The sequence below is a fragment of the Centruroides vittatus genome, unplaced genomic scaffold (genome assembly GCF_030686945.1).
Source record: "Centruroides vittatus isolate TY-2023 unplaced genomic scaffold, ASM3068694v2 contig_1168, whole genome shotgun sequence".
Taxonomy (NCBI): domain Eukaryota; kingdom Metazoa; phylum Arthropoda; class Arachnida; order Scorpiones; family Buthidae; genus Centruroides; species Centruroides vittatus.
The window spans coordinates 4,632,768-4,648,106 of NW_027120749.1; the positions used below are offsets into that span (position 1 = coordinate 4,632,768).

General features: G+C 29.2%; 1 protein-coding gene across 1 annotated transcript in view; it reads right to left on the reverse strand.

Moving 5' to 3' along the window:
- The window catches only part of barr (barren), a 44,249-nt gene that overhangs the window by 11,498 nt on the left and 17,412 nt on the right, over positions 1-15,339 (reverse strand). The window contains exons 8-10 of the mRNA XM_067279144.1: positions 10,946-11,120; positions 10,746-10,834; positions 5,017-5,270 (exon numbers count right to left, since the gene is read on the reverse strand). Coding sequence (XP_067135245.1) covers positions 5,017-5,270; positions 10,746-10,834; positions 10,946-11,120 — 518 coding nt within the window. The remainder of the gene's footprint in view (positions 1-5,016; positions 5,271-10,745; positions 10,835-10,945; positions 11,121-15,339) is intronic.

Sequence of the window (15,339 nt, forward strand, 5' to 3'; positions counted from 1 at the left end):
GAAAACATGATTATATTACAGTAACAAGAGATGAAGTGTTATTTGAAGATTCTTTTCGTCAATGTTGACAATGACCTAGCTGTTTGTAGACATTTATCTGAAGATGACATCATTGCTGAAGTAAAGTAGTAATGAAGATGAGGAAGAAATAAATCCAATCAAGAACAAATATCTTGTTCTCCCTACATATATGGAAACCAAAAGCTCTCAAGCTTTCAGAGACTTTTTAGATACTACATCATTTATAAAACAAGATGCTGTTGAGGTGATCAATTGCATCAAAAACATTGTTGAACAAGAAACAATGAATCATCAACAACAAAATTGTGTAACAAGACTTTTTTGCTAATATATGTGTTACAGTCAAAACCCGTTTTTAGTTAGAACGCGTTTTAACTAGTTGAAACTAATTTATACTGGATGTCTTTGTTAAAACCCGTTTTGTCTAGTTAAAACTAGTTTTAACTCAAATTCATTTTTGACTAGCAGTAAATTCTAGTTTTAACTAGACAAAATGGGTTTTGTCTAGTTAATTTACTGCTGTACATGTTTTGATTTTAGATAAAACTAGTTTTAACTTTTAACATTAGTTAAAACTAATTTTAGCTACATAAATATGTTTGGGGGAAATAAAGTTATGTATAGTGATTCGGGGGAAAATGCCTAACATTTTGCTTATAAAGGAAATTATAGCGATAATTTGGGTTTTGAAGGCCTCTAACGAAAATATCATATTCTTGAGCATGTTTTTCAAATAAAACTTTGGAGTATATGAAAAATAATTGTATATTGTGTTTGCAATGACGACTTTTTTACTGTCTGGCATTTTAGGCATCTCGCCCTAAGTATCCGGGTGAAATGACAAATGCCATTAGGGTAAGATAAATATAATTGCATAAAATTAATTTCCAAATCTCTTAACCAAATTTAATTTATTGCATATGTAGTACAAAGTACTTCATAGTAAGTATAACAGCACAGTATAACTATTGTTAAGTTTCCGCCCGTTGTAACGTGCTGTATAGCTAGCTGAAAGCTCTTTTCAGTTCAGAAACCTTTTTGAGAAGTCCTTATATAATTTCTATGCATATCCTGCAATAAAACGAGAAAACAAAAATTTATTAAAAATAGGCATATTGGAATTCAATTAACAAAAAATAGGCATGTTACCCCAAGAAAAATGTGGCATCTTTCCCATTTGTTGGGGTAAGATGCCTAGTGGAGTCACGTGTTCTAGTGTGTACGATCTGGGATCGGCGGTAGCTCACAATGGAAACTTTAGAACCTTAACTACATCACACATTAATTGTTTTTTGCAATTTTTAATAATTTCTATTTTAACTTTTAGTTTTAAAATGATTCTAGAAACATTTCACAACAAAAACTTCATTCTTATCTAGCTTTTATTCTTCTCAGATGTAGAAAATGAGGTAACGATAGCCAACTACAGCTTTCCGCACTCAATATTGGCCCAACAATTCATCATACAAACACATGACAATATCTGACTCACCATTTGAAAATATCAAAAAGTAGGCATCTTCCCCGCTTACCATCTTACCCTGAATCACTATATGTTACAGTCAAAACCTGTTTTTAGTTAGAACACATTTTAACTAGTTGAAACTAGTTTATACTGGATGTCTTTGTTATAACTAGAATTTACTGCTAGTCAAAAATGAATATGAGTTAAAACTAGTTTTAACTAGACAGAACGGGTTTTAACAAAGACATCCAGTATATACTAGTTTCAACTAGTTAAAACGCGTTCTAACTAAAAACGGGTTTTGACTGTAACATATGTACAAAATAACAAAATATTGATACTATGTATCTAAAAAAAAATAAAATATAAAAAACTCATTTCTAATAAAATATTTAAAAAAACCAATGGAGTCAGATAATCAGTCTTTACCCAATTATACTATTAACTAGCACATGGAAAAATAATTCTCCTATCGTTTAACTTCTGGAGGCTAAAAAATTCCAAGTCACTAATCCATTTACTCAAAATGGAATGTGGACTGGTATAAAAAAGCAAAAGGACAAATAGGTTAACATTGAGAAAAAAATAGTTTTTTATTATTTTACACTATACTTAACCCTAAATGCATTTTGCCTTTATCGGTCTCCTCAGTACAGTTTCTTACAAACAGAACATAACACAAGTTATCCATCAGTAGAAGACACATCATTAACACAAGTACCATGATATTTACAACTATTATGTATGATCAACTTCTCCAAAAGTTGATCATACATAATAGTTGTAAATGTCATGATCTGCTTTTTTATACCAGTCCACGTTCCATTTTGAGTAAATGGATTAGTGACTTGGAATTTTTTAGCCTCCAGAAGTCAGAAAGGATAGAAGAATTATTTTTCCGTGTGCTAGTTAATAGTACAATTAAGTAAAGAACTCATTTCTAATCACTAATCAATAATAATCTGACCAGAGATTAGAAATAGAGTTGAAAAGTATTTTTGTTTAACAAGTGACTCATGTCATTACTTAAGTTCCATAATGATGTTTAATTTCATTTACAATTTACAGTTAAAGAAAAATGCTTAATATAGAAGATGAGGGAATCTATTTTATCCTAAAATTTTCTAAGATTTTGAAAACCAATCTGTACTTGGATTATTTGACATCATGTAAGTCAGATATAATTATATAAATTCAGTCTATACAGATAAACAATTTTGAGCTGTTTTGATTTTCTCATGAAATAACCATTAATGAGACTATTAATATATTTAGTATCAATTTTACTTTGAGATACTTTTAAACATATTTTTGGGAGTTCCTCTATCAACATATTTAGAAAACAAATATAGAAAGTTTCATCCAAAAAATTTTTAAAGAAAACATTCAGGTAATGTGACCTTTACTAAGGACTGTCTAATACAAATAAAAATAAAGATTCAGAGCACAATATTTCTTAAAAAAAGATACATAAAAGGAACACAGTGTTAAGTAGTGTTGTGGAGTTGGTAAAATTCTTTCAACTCCAGCAACTCTGACCTCTACATTTGCTATTAGTAAAATGTGAAGTAAAAAGAGTACTTTTTAATTAATTAGTATCTAAAAAAACTCTTGGAAAATAGACATTTCAATAAATTTAGATATCAAAATATTAATCCATAAAGGCCATTTCATGGCAAAATGTTATGCATATCTCATGCAACATGCAATATACTTTCAGAAAATAGCTTTTATTAATTTAAGGCCATCAATGACTCCATAAATAAAACCACCACAAACTTGTAGTAGTAGCTAAAGATAAGCTTGGCACTTTTGGTATCCCTTCGAAGTGCCAAGCTTATCTTTATCAAAGAGAAGCTCCCAAGAAAAATATATGACTTTCATTTTGGATGCCATAATTTTTACTTGGCACAATATTTTTAAATCTCAGATGTTTTACTTTAGCTTTCAGTTGTTTTTTTTGACTAATTTGACTAAAATTAATTTTTCATTACCCTTCTACTGGTTTTGAGTTAATTATGATTATTTATTATTGCTTCTATAACATAATTTGGTCTTAAAACAGTCAATAGAAAAACAATGAAAAAGCAAAATCAGAATCTAACTGCAACAAACTAAAAGAGGAAGAGAAAACTGTAAAATGTAATTATGGTGCTTGGATAGACAGTGGCAATTGATGCATATTATGACGAGATTGTCATATTAAATATATGTAAACTAATTTAAGATATTTATTAATTAGCTACCCTGTAAATACAAGGCAACTTTATTATTCCTTATTTATTCTATTTCAAGTAATTAATAAGATTGTTTATGCTTATCATTCACTGGTTTTTGGGGCACGATTACACTTGTTGGTTCAAGATGACCAATTTCCCCCAAATTTCATACTTTAAAATTCTACTATATACTTCAGTTTAGTCAACTACCAGTAAAAAAGTAATTATTCCCATTGTAGCTGGAGCAGGAGAAAGTATTTTATGGACCAATTTATTATATTGTTCATCAAATCGTTATTTTTTTTGTTTTATTGTATTTAATTTTTTCTTGAAAATAATTAAATTTAAATCAATTTTTCATAATTAACTAATAGAATTGGAATTCTTTTGGCTTTAAGATGAAGTATGTATCTTTATGTACTCAAAAGTTTTTCCAAGGTAAATTCGTTATATCCGATTCTTACCATCAATTTTAGTACAACTTTTTATAGAGAAATTTTAAATAAAAATATTCCTTTCTTATAAAAGGAATCATAGTGTGACATTTCAAAAAGGGCAAGGTCAAATTCATACATTCTTCTTTAACTGCACTAAATAATGTTTCCGTCTCGACTTCTATCAACCTTTACAAAATGCAGCTTTCTAATGCAGTTAATGACAGCTTCTTTCATCTCTCATCCATTCCAAAATGTTCCAAATCCTCCCAAAAACTTTCAGCATGGAAAGTCTCTGGGAGGCCAGATTGGAATTGTATAGTTGATGGCTGAGAACATCCCAGCCAAATTTCTGAAACACAGCTTGTGTGGCTGTAGTAGAGTGTGATTGTGTATTTGCTTCCTTGATTAAACACATTTTCTCACACTTGTTTCATTCACAATGTAATCACTAAACACTTTTGTGATTTGTTTATGAATTTCGGTAGGATGAACTTTCTTTGTATTTAGAAAATGAATAACACTTTGCACTTGGTGAGATTTTCAATTTTTATACACATATTAACCATTGACAAAACAGTCAAAACAAGCCTGCCATTACTGAAATTCTACACAATCTAAGCTATCACATTAGAGAACAAATTGACCTAAATTGATGGCAGTAATTTACCTGCACGGACGGCTATGTGCAAATGTTCTTTATTTCTGGACATCTCTTGTATTTGTAACTATCATTTATATATATATATATATATATATATATATATATGTATATCCATTTTCAGAACAGATTTTATTTCTAATAAGATTACCTATGTATTTATATAATAAGGGAAATGCTGGTCTGATATATTAAAAATGTATTTAGAAAACTTACGTTATTTTGTTTGACGTGTCTTTTAGTAATTCAAAATGATCTGAGAATGCTCTCACTCTAGAAGACTCATCAAATTCAAATGGAAGTCTATTTGCATTTCTGTCAGTTAATTCTTCAGAATCTTCAAACATTTCATCTGTATCTTCAGTGAATACCTCTTCAGAATATTCACTATTTGTAATTATTGCTTCATCATATAAACTTCTTTTTCTTTTATCAGGTGGTGAAAAGATATCATTATGTGAATAGGTAATCTATATTGAAGAAATCCGTATTTTATTTTTGAAATAAAAAGAATAAATGTTTAAATATATAAATGAATTATATTAAAAATAATAATGGTTATAAGCTTTCACATAACTCTAATAAAAATAAAATTAAATAGTTGATGATTTAAACAATTCGATTTTAAATTTCATCCAGCATATGCTTTAGTTCTATTTTAATTTATATTTACATTTATATAATCAGCAGGTTTGCTTTAAAAATTTGTAGATTCATATTCCTGAATACCAATGCAAAATCTAATGCAACATTTTTATATATAAGAAATAATTTAATTATGATTTTTAAATATTTACCTATTTACATTTTTCAATGATATTTCATTTAACATAATTATGGAAGTATTAGTTAAATAAAATTATGATTTCATCATTACATCATTATTTCATATCATAATAGATGTCATAAACAAAAAAAAAAAATAAACAAACATTATTATTATACAAATATGAATTGACTAATGTTTAATTTTTGCAAAGACTAATATTTGACATATGTCCTTAAAATAAAATAAGTTTGAGTATTTCCTTTCAAATAGTCATCATTCCTAGAACCATATTGTGTCACTTATTGGGATGCAATTTGAAAAATTATAGACCTATAAATTCCCACCGTCGTTCATCTGTCTTTCCTTAATCTTGAGAATGGAGTTAGGTAGATGAAAGTCAAGACCAGATATGAAAACCTTAGGGGCAGGAGGCCCCAATTAACTATATATGAATTTCCAGTGCAAACCAGAAGTCAAGTTATTTCAACTCAAAAACTTTCTCCTGAAAGAAATTAGCTATGACAAGATGACTATTGCCAATGGAAAAGTATGATGTACAGGAGCAAGCCACTACTAATTTGAGGTAGAGAGCATATATTTTAAATTAAAAAATTATTAAAAATTGCAGCCTGGCATTATGATGATGTCACAATAAATAATTGCTTGTTTTCCTATTAAAAGTTTTTTAAATAGGTTAACATGTACAGTGAAACCTCACTTAACAAGCATAATTTGTTCCAGAATCTTACTCGTAATGCGAAACACTTGTTAAGCGAAACAGTTTTTCCCGTAGAAATTAATGTAAAATAAGATAATGCATTCCATGCCGGAAAAATACTCAAATATTTTATATATAACGTTTATTCAGAGAAAATTACACAATATATATTGTTAAAAAGCATGGATCAACTTCATCTTTTCTTCTAGAATGGAATGAACCAACCTGGAATGCAAATTTGATTTGCAGAAAACAAGCAAAAAAAAAAAAAAAAAAAAATCACAGATATGTCTGATGAAGACCCAAATGATATGCCAAATTCTTGGGCTATGTAAAGGCTATAATTAAATATTAGAAATTAATTGATTTGACTAGAGGTATGCAGTTATGCTGCCATCTCGTATTAAATTTAATAATTATAAATAATTAATATTTTTATTTAGACATTTCTAAAATTTAATTTGAAATTGGTCATTAAATTTAGTACGAGATGACGTGTTTATTATATAACATACTATGATTGTCAATGTTTATATGTAATATGTGTGTGAACACAAGTTTGGAAAAATGTGTGATCACAACAACACTAAGATGCTAGTGGAACAGGAGCTAAACACAGACTGATGGAACATGCCCACAATCTGGGATTTCCCCTCTCCTTGTAACTCATTATGTGAAGTTCGCTTGTTAAGTGAGACAAATTTTTATAATTTGTTTTGCTCGTTTTATGCAAGGTTCCACTGTAAATCTAATTTGTGTTACCACATCTGCATTAAATCTAGTGTTAATTTATGTTTGTGGCAACCAGAGTCCTAGTTCATTCATTAAATCAGATGACTTAACCAAATCTTTGTAAACACATAATGTAACAACTGTTGTGAAAACAGAACTTGCATTAATTAAGAAATATTCCTATTCTAATGTGAATTGTAAATTTCAAATGCAAAAATGATTGTTTTAATTCCTTGACTATTATAATAAAATCTCTATTTATTATATATAATAATTTTAATCTTTTCGATGACTTTTAATGGTTGATAGAGAAATTAGAGTTAATGTAAGCCTTGGTGCCAAGATGGTGGTGCTTCTGGTAATCTCCAATCCGGGTGTTGTGAGATAATAGCGATAGAGGGAGCTATCATGTAATTTACTGACGTAATGCATAATGATGTTTAACGTGATGTAAAAAAAGAATGTGAAAGATTATGCAAATTTGTAAAATATGACATGGTAGACAGTAGTTTTTCATGGAAATATGCAAATTAACCAGTAGGTAGATGATACTGACAGCGTTGCGTTGTATCTATAGTGGAATTTTTGATTTTGATTTTTTCAATAGTTTTTCCAAAAAAAGTTAAAAAGGTAACTATATTGTTCTTAAACAATAGTATTTGGGAATTTGATAAAAAATTAAAAACATTTTTAGTTGTTATTTATATTTTATTTTTTTGATAATTTTGTGTCTAGTAGTTATGCAGAAATTAGGTCAAGTGAATTTTTGTTAGGTCAAACTCTCCATAAATTCTGATAGATAGATGAAAATTAATATTTGAAATTAGCATGGGACAATGATATTAATAACGGCTTTAAATTTGCTTTAAAATTAGGACTACAACGAACTCATGCAAGGTGCAACTCGTGTGCTAAAACATGTAAATTATACTATAGAAGCGACTTAAAATCATGTTTTCTAAGATTTGTAAAAGTGGTAATAAGTATTCAGCATACGAAAGAAACATTCAAAAGCATATTTGGCAATGTCCATTTTGGTCATATTTTGTCTTTCGGTTCATCCTCAAAGTGTTTGAAATGTACAGCAAAATGGAATTACAGCATTTGGCACTGTCCGAAGCATATATCTGATTGAATATAAAGAAAACATGGAAACAGTTTCCAATTTTTCGCAAAACAATTGGGTGCAGTGTGTCCAGAAAACTCCAAAATGGTTTGATCTACAATATGTTCTGTCTGCACTACTTCCGAACTTTAATAAGAAGCAAATACTGAAAATAAAAAAGGAATAGGAAAAGGCACCAGCAAATGTGAATAAAAAAGGCAGCCAAACACTCCTCTAAGGTTATAGCAGAAACGACAACATTAGGGAAGAAAGGACCTGCAAAAAAATGAAATTTGAATCTACCAAGCTAGGGAAAAAAAGTAAGATCGATTATAAAAAAGGAATCGTTAACGTGAGTATGTTTTTTTTTATTATCAATATTTTATCTTAGATTATTATATTTTCGGAGACAGGTGATCTCCGATCAAAATAGCGCTAAATGCGCAGTCTCCAGGCCAATCCAAGATGGCAACCGGAAGTGCCGCCACCTTGGCACCAAGGGTTACATTAACCGAAATTAGTTTATAAAAAATTGTACTATTCTGTTGGCTGCCATAACACAAAACATCTGTGAAAAGAGAGGAAATGAGATGACAAATGAACTCAGATTATCCTAATTAAGTAAGATTCAGATGGGATATTAATGCATGTAATATATAAACTATAGCGGAACATCAGAAAGAAAATCAGACACGAGAGGGGTTTTTGGATTCACTCCGTTCTTTTTTACTCCACAGACATGAAGCCAAGATGACCACAGACACTTTTTCCCATAAAATCTGACAATTACCTGCATACAACTATATCATTCATGTATAATTAACCTCTAATACAATTTTTAAATATCTCTTGCATAAACAGTATTTTTGAACTTTTGTATGCCCATGCTGAATGCAATTTTTCAACATTTCTATTCTTTTTTGTGAATCTTTGCATTATCTACTTTAAAAATTCATTGCACCAGAAAATCATAATAATAGAATTTGTAAAAGATTCACTTCAATAGATTTGGAATCAAAGACATGGAAACATTTTTCGATTCAAGAATGACAGTCATAGCTCCGTTGTTCAAAGAAGAAATGCTGTCAATATTACACGTGTGCTAGAAAAAAGTATAGATAGAATCAGTTTATTTGAGAAATATGGTCAAATCTCCAGAAAAAAAAAATCAAAGTGATCATAAAACTTTATAAGTTGGTAGCAGAAGGAAAACTTTGATGATATGACTATGTGAAGATGTTCAAGAATTACTGGTAGAAAAAGACAAAAGCTGACAAAAATGGCATAATGTCATCAGAGGTAAAGCAAATCAATTCAGAGGATAATAGTACAGATAAAAATTTCAAAATTCCAAATTTATACTAAAAACATATGGTAATGTATAAAAACTTAAATAAGATTGTTTTTTAAATGTAGATCCTTTTGTGACAACTTCTAAACACCATACTATTGTCCTTGTGTGAACTGATGATAATTTAAGGAGTTTGTTGCAGATAAAGTGTTGTGCAGACAAACTACATGCTGTTATAATAGCAATGTAAAGATGGCCATGCTACTGACAATGTGAATGAAAGACAAGCAATGTTTTGCCATTTGTTTTTTAGCAGTGAAGAGGTAAAAGCTGTTGAAAATTATTGATAAATGAAAGTTCATTACAGTGATGTATACTTGCTGAAGTGACAGACATATGGAGTAGGAAGTTCTAAATCAATGTGAGTATAGAGACAAATAGTCCCTAACTAGGTGAGGCACACCAAGTAATGGCACCAGAGTTGACTGCTGTGGTGCCATTACTTGGCATTTCTGGTGCCCAGAAGCTGGGGCCATATTCTGGTCATCGTCTCATGTCTCTGAGAGACAGTGTCTACTTCACAAGCTTGTCACTAATTGACTAATCATTTGTTTACATTTTGAGAGATCACCTCATCTTTCCAAACATAATTCTGGATAACTTTTTCTAAGATTCTCTTGTCTCTCAGAGATGAGCAGATAGACGTCTTTTGCCTCTATTTCGTTATATCCAATATGGATGACTGGATGCTACTTGCTTTATACAATCATATTAGGAACATTCTCTATCCCAGATAAGAATATTTTGAGATAAAAGATGCTTATGATTTTTTAAAACAGATACTTGGGAATGCCACTGACTCCATCTTTTTTTAATGATCCTGCATCAATTTCTGAACTATTAAATATGCTGTTAACCTTACCCATCTCTAAGTATTTTTTGAAATATTACCATTCTAATTTCTCCCTAGTATGTACGCTTTTCTAACTTAACTGAAAATAATGTAAGATTCTATTTCAGTTTCTGATTCAGCTGCAAAGTCTGGTTTCAACTGGATCTTATCCATCTGTGAAAAATGTAACATCAGATCCGATACCAAAAGTAAAGTATTGATATGGTATCGGCAGTATCAGGATGTCAATAGGTTTGAACTTGGATTTCCCACAATACTAGGATGATCATTGTACTGTACAACCACTTAAAAATATTTTATAATCCCTTATTATACACAGAAGGATTACTAAACTATTATTAATACATATAAATGTTGCAAAAATTTAATAGAAAAACTAAATATTTATCAGATATAAGAAAATTCAATTTTAAATACCTTTCTAATGTTATCTTCAGAATTAAGAAAACTCATCTCTGATAATTGAGGATCTATATTTACATTCCTTTGTAAATAATTAAATATTTCTGAAAATAAACATAATTTAATTATACAATTAAAATTTTTCAAATAAAAGAATTTAAAATATATTGAATTTTCAATTTTTACTAATAATATACATTGTAACATTTTCTGACCTTTTAATTCTGTTTTATCAATAAATTTTTCTTCTTCTTCTACATAAGGTAATGGAATATTTCTAGAATCAATAATTTGCTCATTTCCATCATGAGCAGGAAAAGTATTAAATAAAAAACCATTAAGACCTCCAGTATCAAATTCATTAGACATCTTTAAAAGTAATGGATCAACCTAATACAAGAAATGATTTCTTTAAATTTTTATAGTTGTTATTAATATATATTAGTTGTAATAAATTTTGTAAACATACATAAAAGTAAAAAAGTATCTTAATTTTAAACTAGAGATGATGTGATGAGATAGTGGAAATATAATCCCATCAATTCATAGTAATCAGTAGTATAAAAAATGATGAAGTAATGCTCCAACTGCTTTTACTCCCTTTTAAATCAGTACTGGGAAGTTGAGTGAAACTGATTAGAGTTGATACTAAGCAAATAGTAATTTGGATCATCTGAATATGAAATCTATATTATGCTATATTTTTATTACATTGTATTAAATGTACTTTATTATAATCTGAATCTCATAAAGAAAACAAAAAAAAGTTTCTAAAAATTACCATTAAATAAATAATAATATTGTTGCCAAGAGCTAAATTTTCTAATAATTCTAAACAGTCATTTTTGTGTAGTTCATATTTTCTATTACATTTACTGTATTAATGAATCTCTACAAATATTGTAACTATTCAATATTTACATAATAATATAATTCATCTTATCTTCAAATATTTTAAGTCAATGATTGGTTATTTCTTACAAGGAGACCAACCCTTGCCCTCCTCAAACTGTTTGATTTTTTTTAATTTAAATTTGTTATAGTATACTTATCTGACTGATACACAGTAAAGTAACTCTTGCCAATGTGCAAGGGTTTGCAAGATATCAACATTTAAAGTTTTCTGTTTTGGTTATATATTGAATTCATAAAAACAAAGCCAAATGAGTAAGATGGCTAATTGGTAAGCTCAATGTTGCAGCTTCTCACCTCTCTTCTTTTGAATTTTCATTTTTTTCTGAAGCAATCTTTTCCTGTAATATATAATCATGTGAATTATATACATTAGGCCAAAAATATCATTTTATACAGCTGCTTGAGAGGCTACAATTAAAAATTCACTTGCTTCTTTTGCACCCGTTGAGAGCACCATTTTTTCTTCCAATAATAAGATATGCCTGTTATGCCTTCAAACTGTTTGATGACATGTCAGTATCTTTAAATGTCAATGAATTCTGCTTCCTTTGAAAATATAGAATAAACCATAATCTTGATATTGCTTTTATTAAACGTATGTGATGCCAATCACTGCTTTGTTTTAACTTTTGATATTTATCATCCAAATATGTGTAAAAATTTGCATTTGGAACAAGATTCTGAGAACAACGTGATAAAATTATGATGCTAATATACTTTTATATAATACACAAAATAAAATAAAAGAAATTAGAGAGGTAGAAAGCTGAAATATAAAGCTTGCCAATCATTCTTACTAGTTTGACTATGCAGGCCTAGGAGTGCTATTTCCCCTTTGAAAAAGTGAGAAAAGTGAGTTGAAATACAGAAAAAGTGAATAAAAAGTGAGTGCAATAGTGACAAAACAAAGTGAAAACACAGAAGGAAAACTCAGCAAAACAGCAGTAAAAATTGTTATTTCTTTTTATTCTGTTATGGTTAAACACATTTTAAAAATTTCTGTATATACTGTAATATAGTAGCCACTCGTTATATCGCGTTTTTTTGGTCCCCTAAATTTTAAAAGCATTTGAGTCAATTAATTTTAAATTACCAATTACCACTGAATTTCTATTTGCAACGAAATACGAGAAAGAGCTAAATATGCAGAACAGGTGGATAGATCGATTGTCATTTGTTTCCTTTTGATATAAAAGTTGTTTATTTATTAGTTTTAAGTACAGTCTCCTCATTTACAAGTTTCTGTGAATTCGAAATTTCATACATTTATGTGAATTAACGGTATTGCGTCAATTCACATAAAGGTGTGAAATTTCGAATTCACCGCATAACGTGTAAGGAAAAGATCTCTCTAATTCTGAACGAAAACTTCTAAAATTTTTATACAGTAGTAACTTCATTTTGCTTTTTAGAGAATTTTTACTCTGTAATTTTATAAGTTTTGATGTTCTATTATATATTCAATATTCATTTTTTTTAAATTTTCAATTACAGCATTTATAATTTTTATTGAAAAATATAAACTACACGAATTTCTAATAAGCGATTTATATAGTACTGTATAATAAAATCGCAATTGATGTTTTTATATCGACAGTATTTGTCTTTCAATGTCATTGTTAAAGAAACAATGCTAAATGGGCGTTCATGGTTTCGATGTTTACGTAAACGTCAATTAATTCGATATAACCTACGAATAAAATTCAGGATTGAAAAACTAAGCTTATTTTATATCAGAAACACTTGCTGATGAAAGAACAGAGATTCCATAGCATGTATAATCTGTTTAGTAAAAGCCCAGAATTTTTATTACTCGGTTATATCGCGTTTTTTTTTTTCTGTTTCCCGATAACCAGTGGCTTCTGTATTTCCAGTAAACCATGAATACTTGAAAAGTCTTTGGCTTCTGTAAATAATCAGTCATGAAAGATGATGTTCTTTTATTAAGATTATTCTGCATGTTATCAACTTCCTTCTATTTCGCTTCCTCTTGCTTTTGAACACTTAACACTAATAAGCATCACACGTGCTGCTTGTACTTCATTCATGTTCTTGCTGTTAATAGCCTTCTCCAGTTTTTTTGTTTGCTGCTTCTAACAAAACTTAGACTGTCGCATGTATTTCATTTTCTTCTACATTTTTCTGGTTTAAACTCAGTTGCCGTTCCATAATCTTCATGTTACGAACAGCTTTCTTTTGTTGTTCTTCAAAACATTTCTGTGCTCTTTTTTCCGTTTCTCTTATTCTTTTAACTTCTTTTCATTTTCCAATCGTTCTTGATAATTTCTATGCACCGAGGAAGCTAATTTCAGTCGTCCTTTGCAATAGGTACAAGGTGTGGGCTTTGGTCATACATGTTTAGTCCCTCCTTAACAATCAAAAGTGAATTAAGCATTCTTTCCAACACTGATGCTCTATCAGGAGAAAGTGCCCGGCATAAAATTGATCCTCTCATTCATGGGAACGGGATTTTCGATGCTGATTTCACTAATTTGGCTATTCTCGGATATTTATCATTATCAGAAACTGTTTATTTTTTAATGCTTCGAGATGTGTAAATATTGATTTCCAAATAAAATAATAAATCTGAAATAAATATACTCCAAATAATATAAGTAAAATAATATTTTATTAATGATTTCATAAATAACAAAAAACTTTTTCCTGCAGATGAATAAAAACCAACATCGTTGCAAAGTTGTTAACCTTTGGGAAGCGTGTGAAAATCTTTCTCACAAGCAATTACGTGTTGTACTTTTTACAACACTTCGAATATTTTAATTTATTTGGTAAATTTTATATGTAAATATGAATTTACATTTTCGTTTACTTTTTTAGTCTCTCAATTAATGCACAATTATAATCGGCATAAGAGAAGATTAAAAAATGGATATTTCACAAGCAAAGTAATCACACATTTTATGAAAATAACACTTACTATATGGAATAATTATACTTGTAGTCAATTTAAACATACATTTATGGGAAGATGTAGATGTGATTTAACGTTAACAATATGCTATGAAATCATTAAAGTAATTTTATTAAACTCAAGTTTATGAAATTATTTAAAGATAAATCAAGTAAAAAAATATTTTTGTAAACGACAACTCCATAACCCGATTGTTAATTAAAACCAAATAATCTGCCAAATTATTGGGCTATAACCAGGATAACTAAATGGTCAGAAACGAAATCTTTTTTAGTGGTAGGAGGTTACGCTACTATCTCGTGTTAATTTTAATAATTATATATTTTGAATTTAAAAGCGGCAGCAGTGTTGTCAGCTTGAGAGATTAATCCCTCTGCGTAATGTGCTTTCCCCTGCAAAAGGACTTTAGTGATTTTCTTAGAAAACAGCCAAAACTGCAGGGATGCTTAGAATACTTATTTTTAAACTTTGTAGAAGGAAATGCAATTCGGATAAGGTAGATTTTGGCGAATAATGAAAATATGGCATGAGTACATAACTTTACTCAACACTGGCTTCTGAATTTGTAATGAGAGGGATTTTTTAAGTGCATAAAAGATTTTTTTAAATACGTTAAATAAATTTTTGTTTTCTATAACCTAACGACACTGAGCGGGCAGTTGCAATTTTGAGTCTGCTCAGGGCCGTGTATTTTTATCTAAAAAATTCTATTCTGATAGTCCGATAATTCGGCAATTCGTTTGGCTTTAAAATTATTTTTGG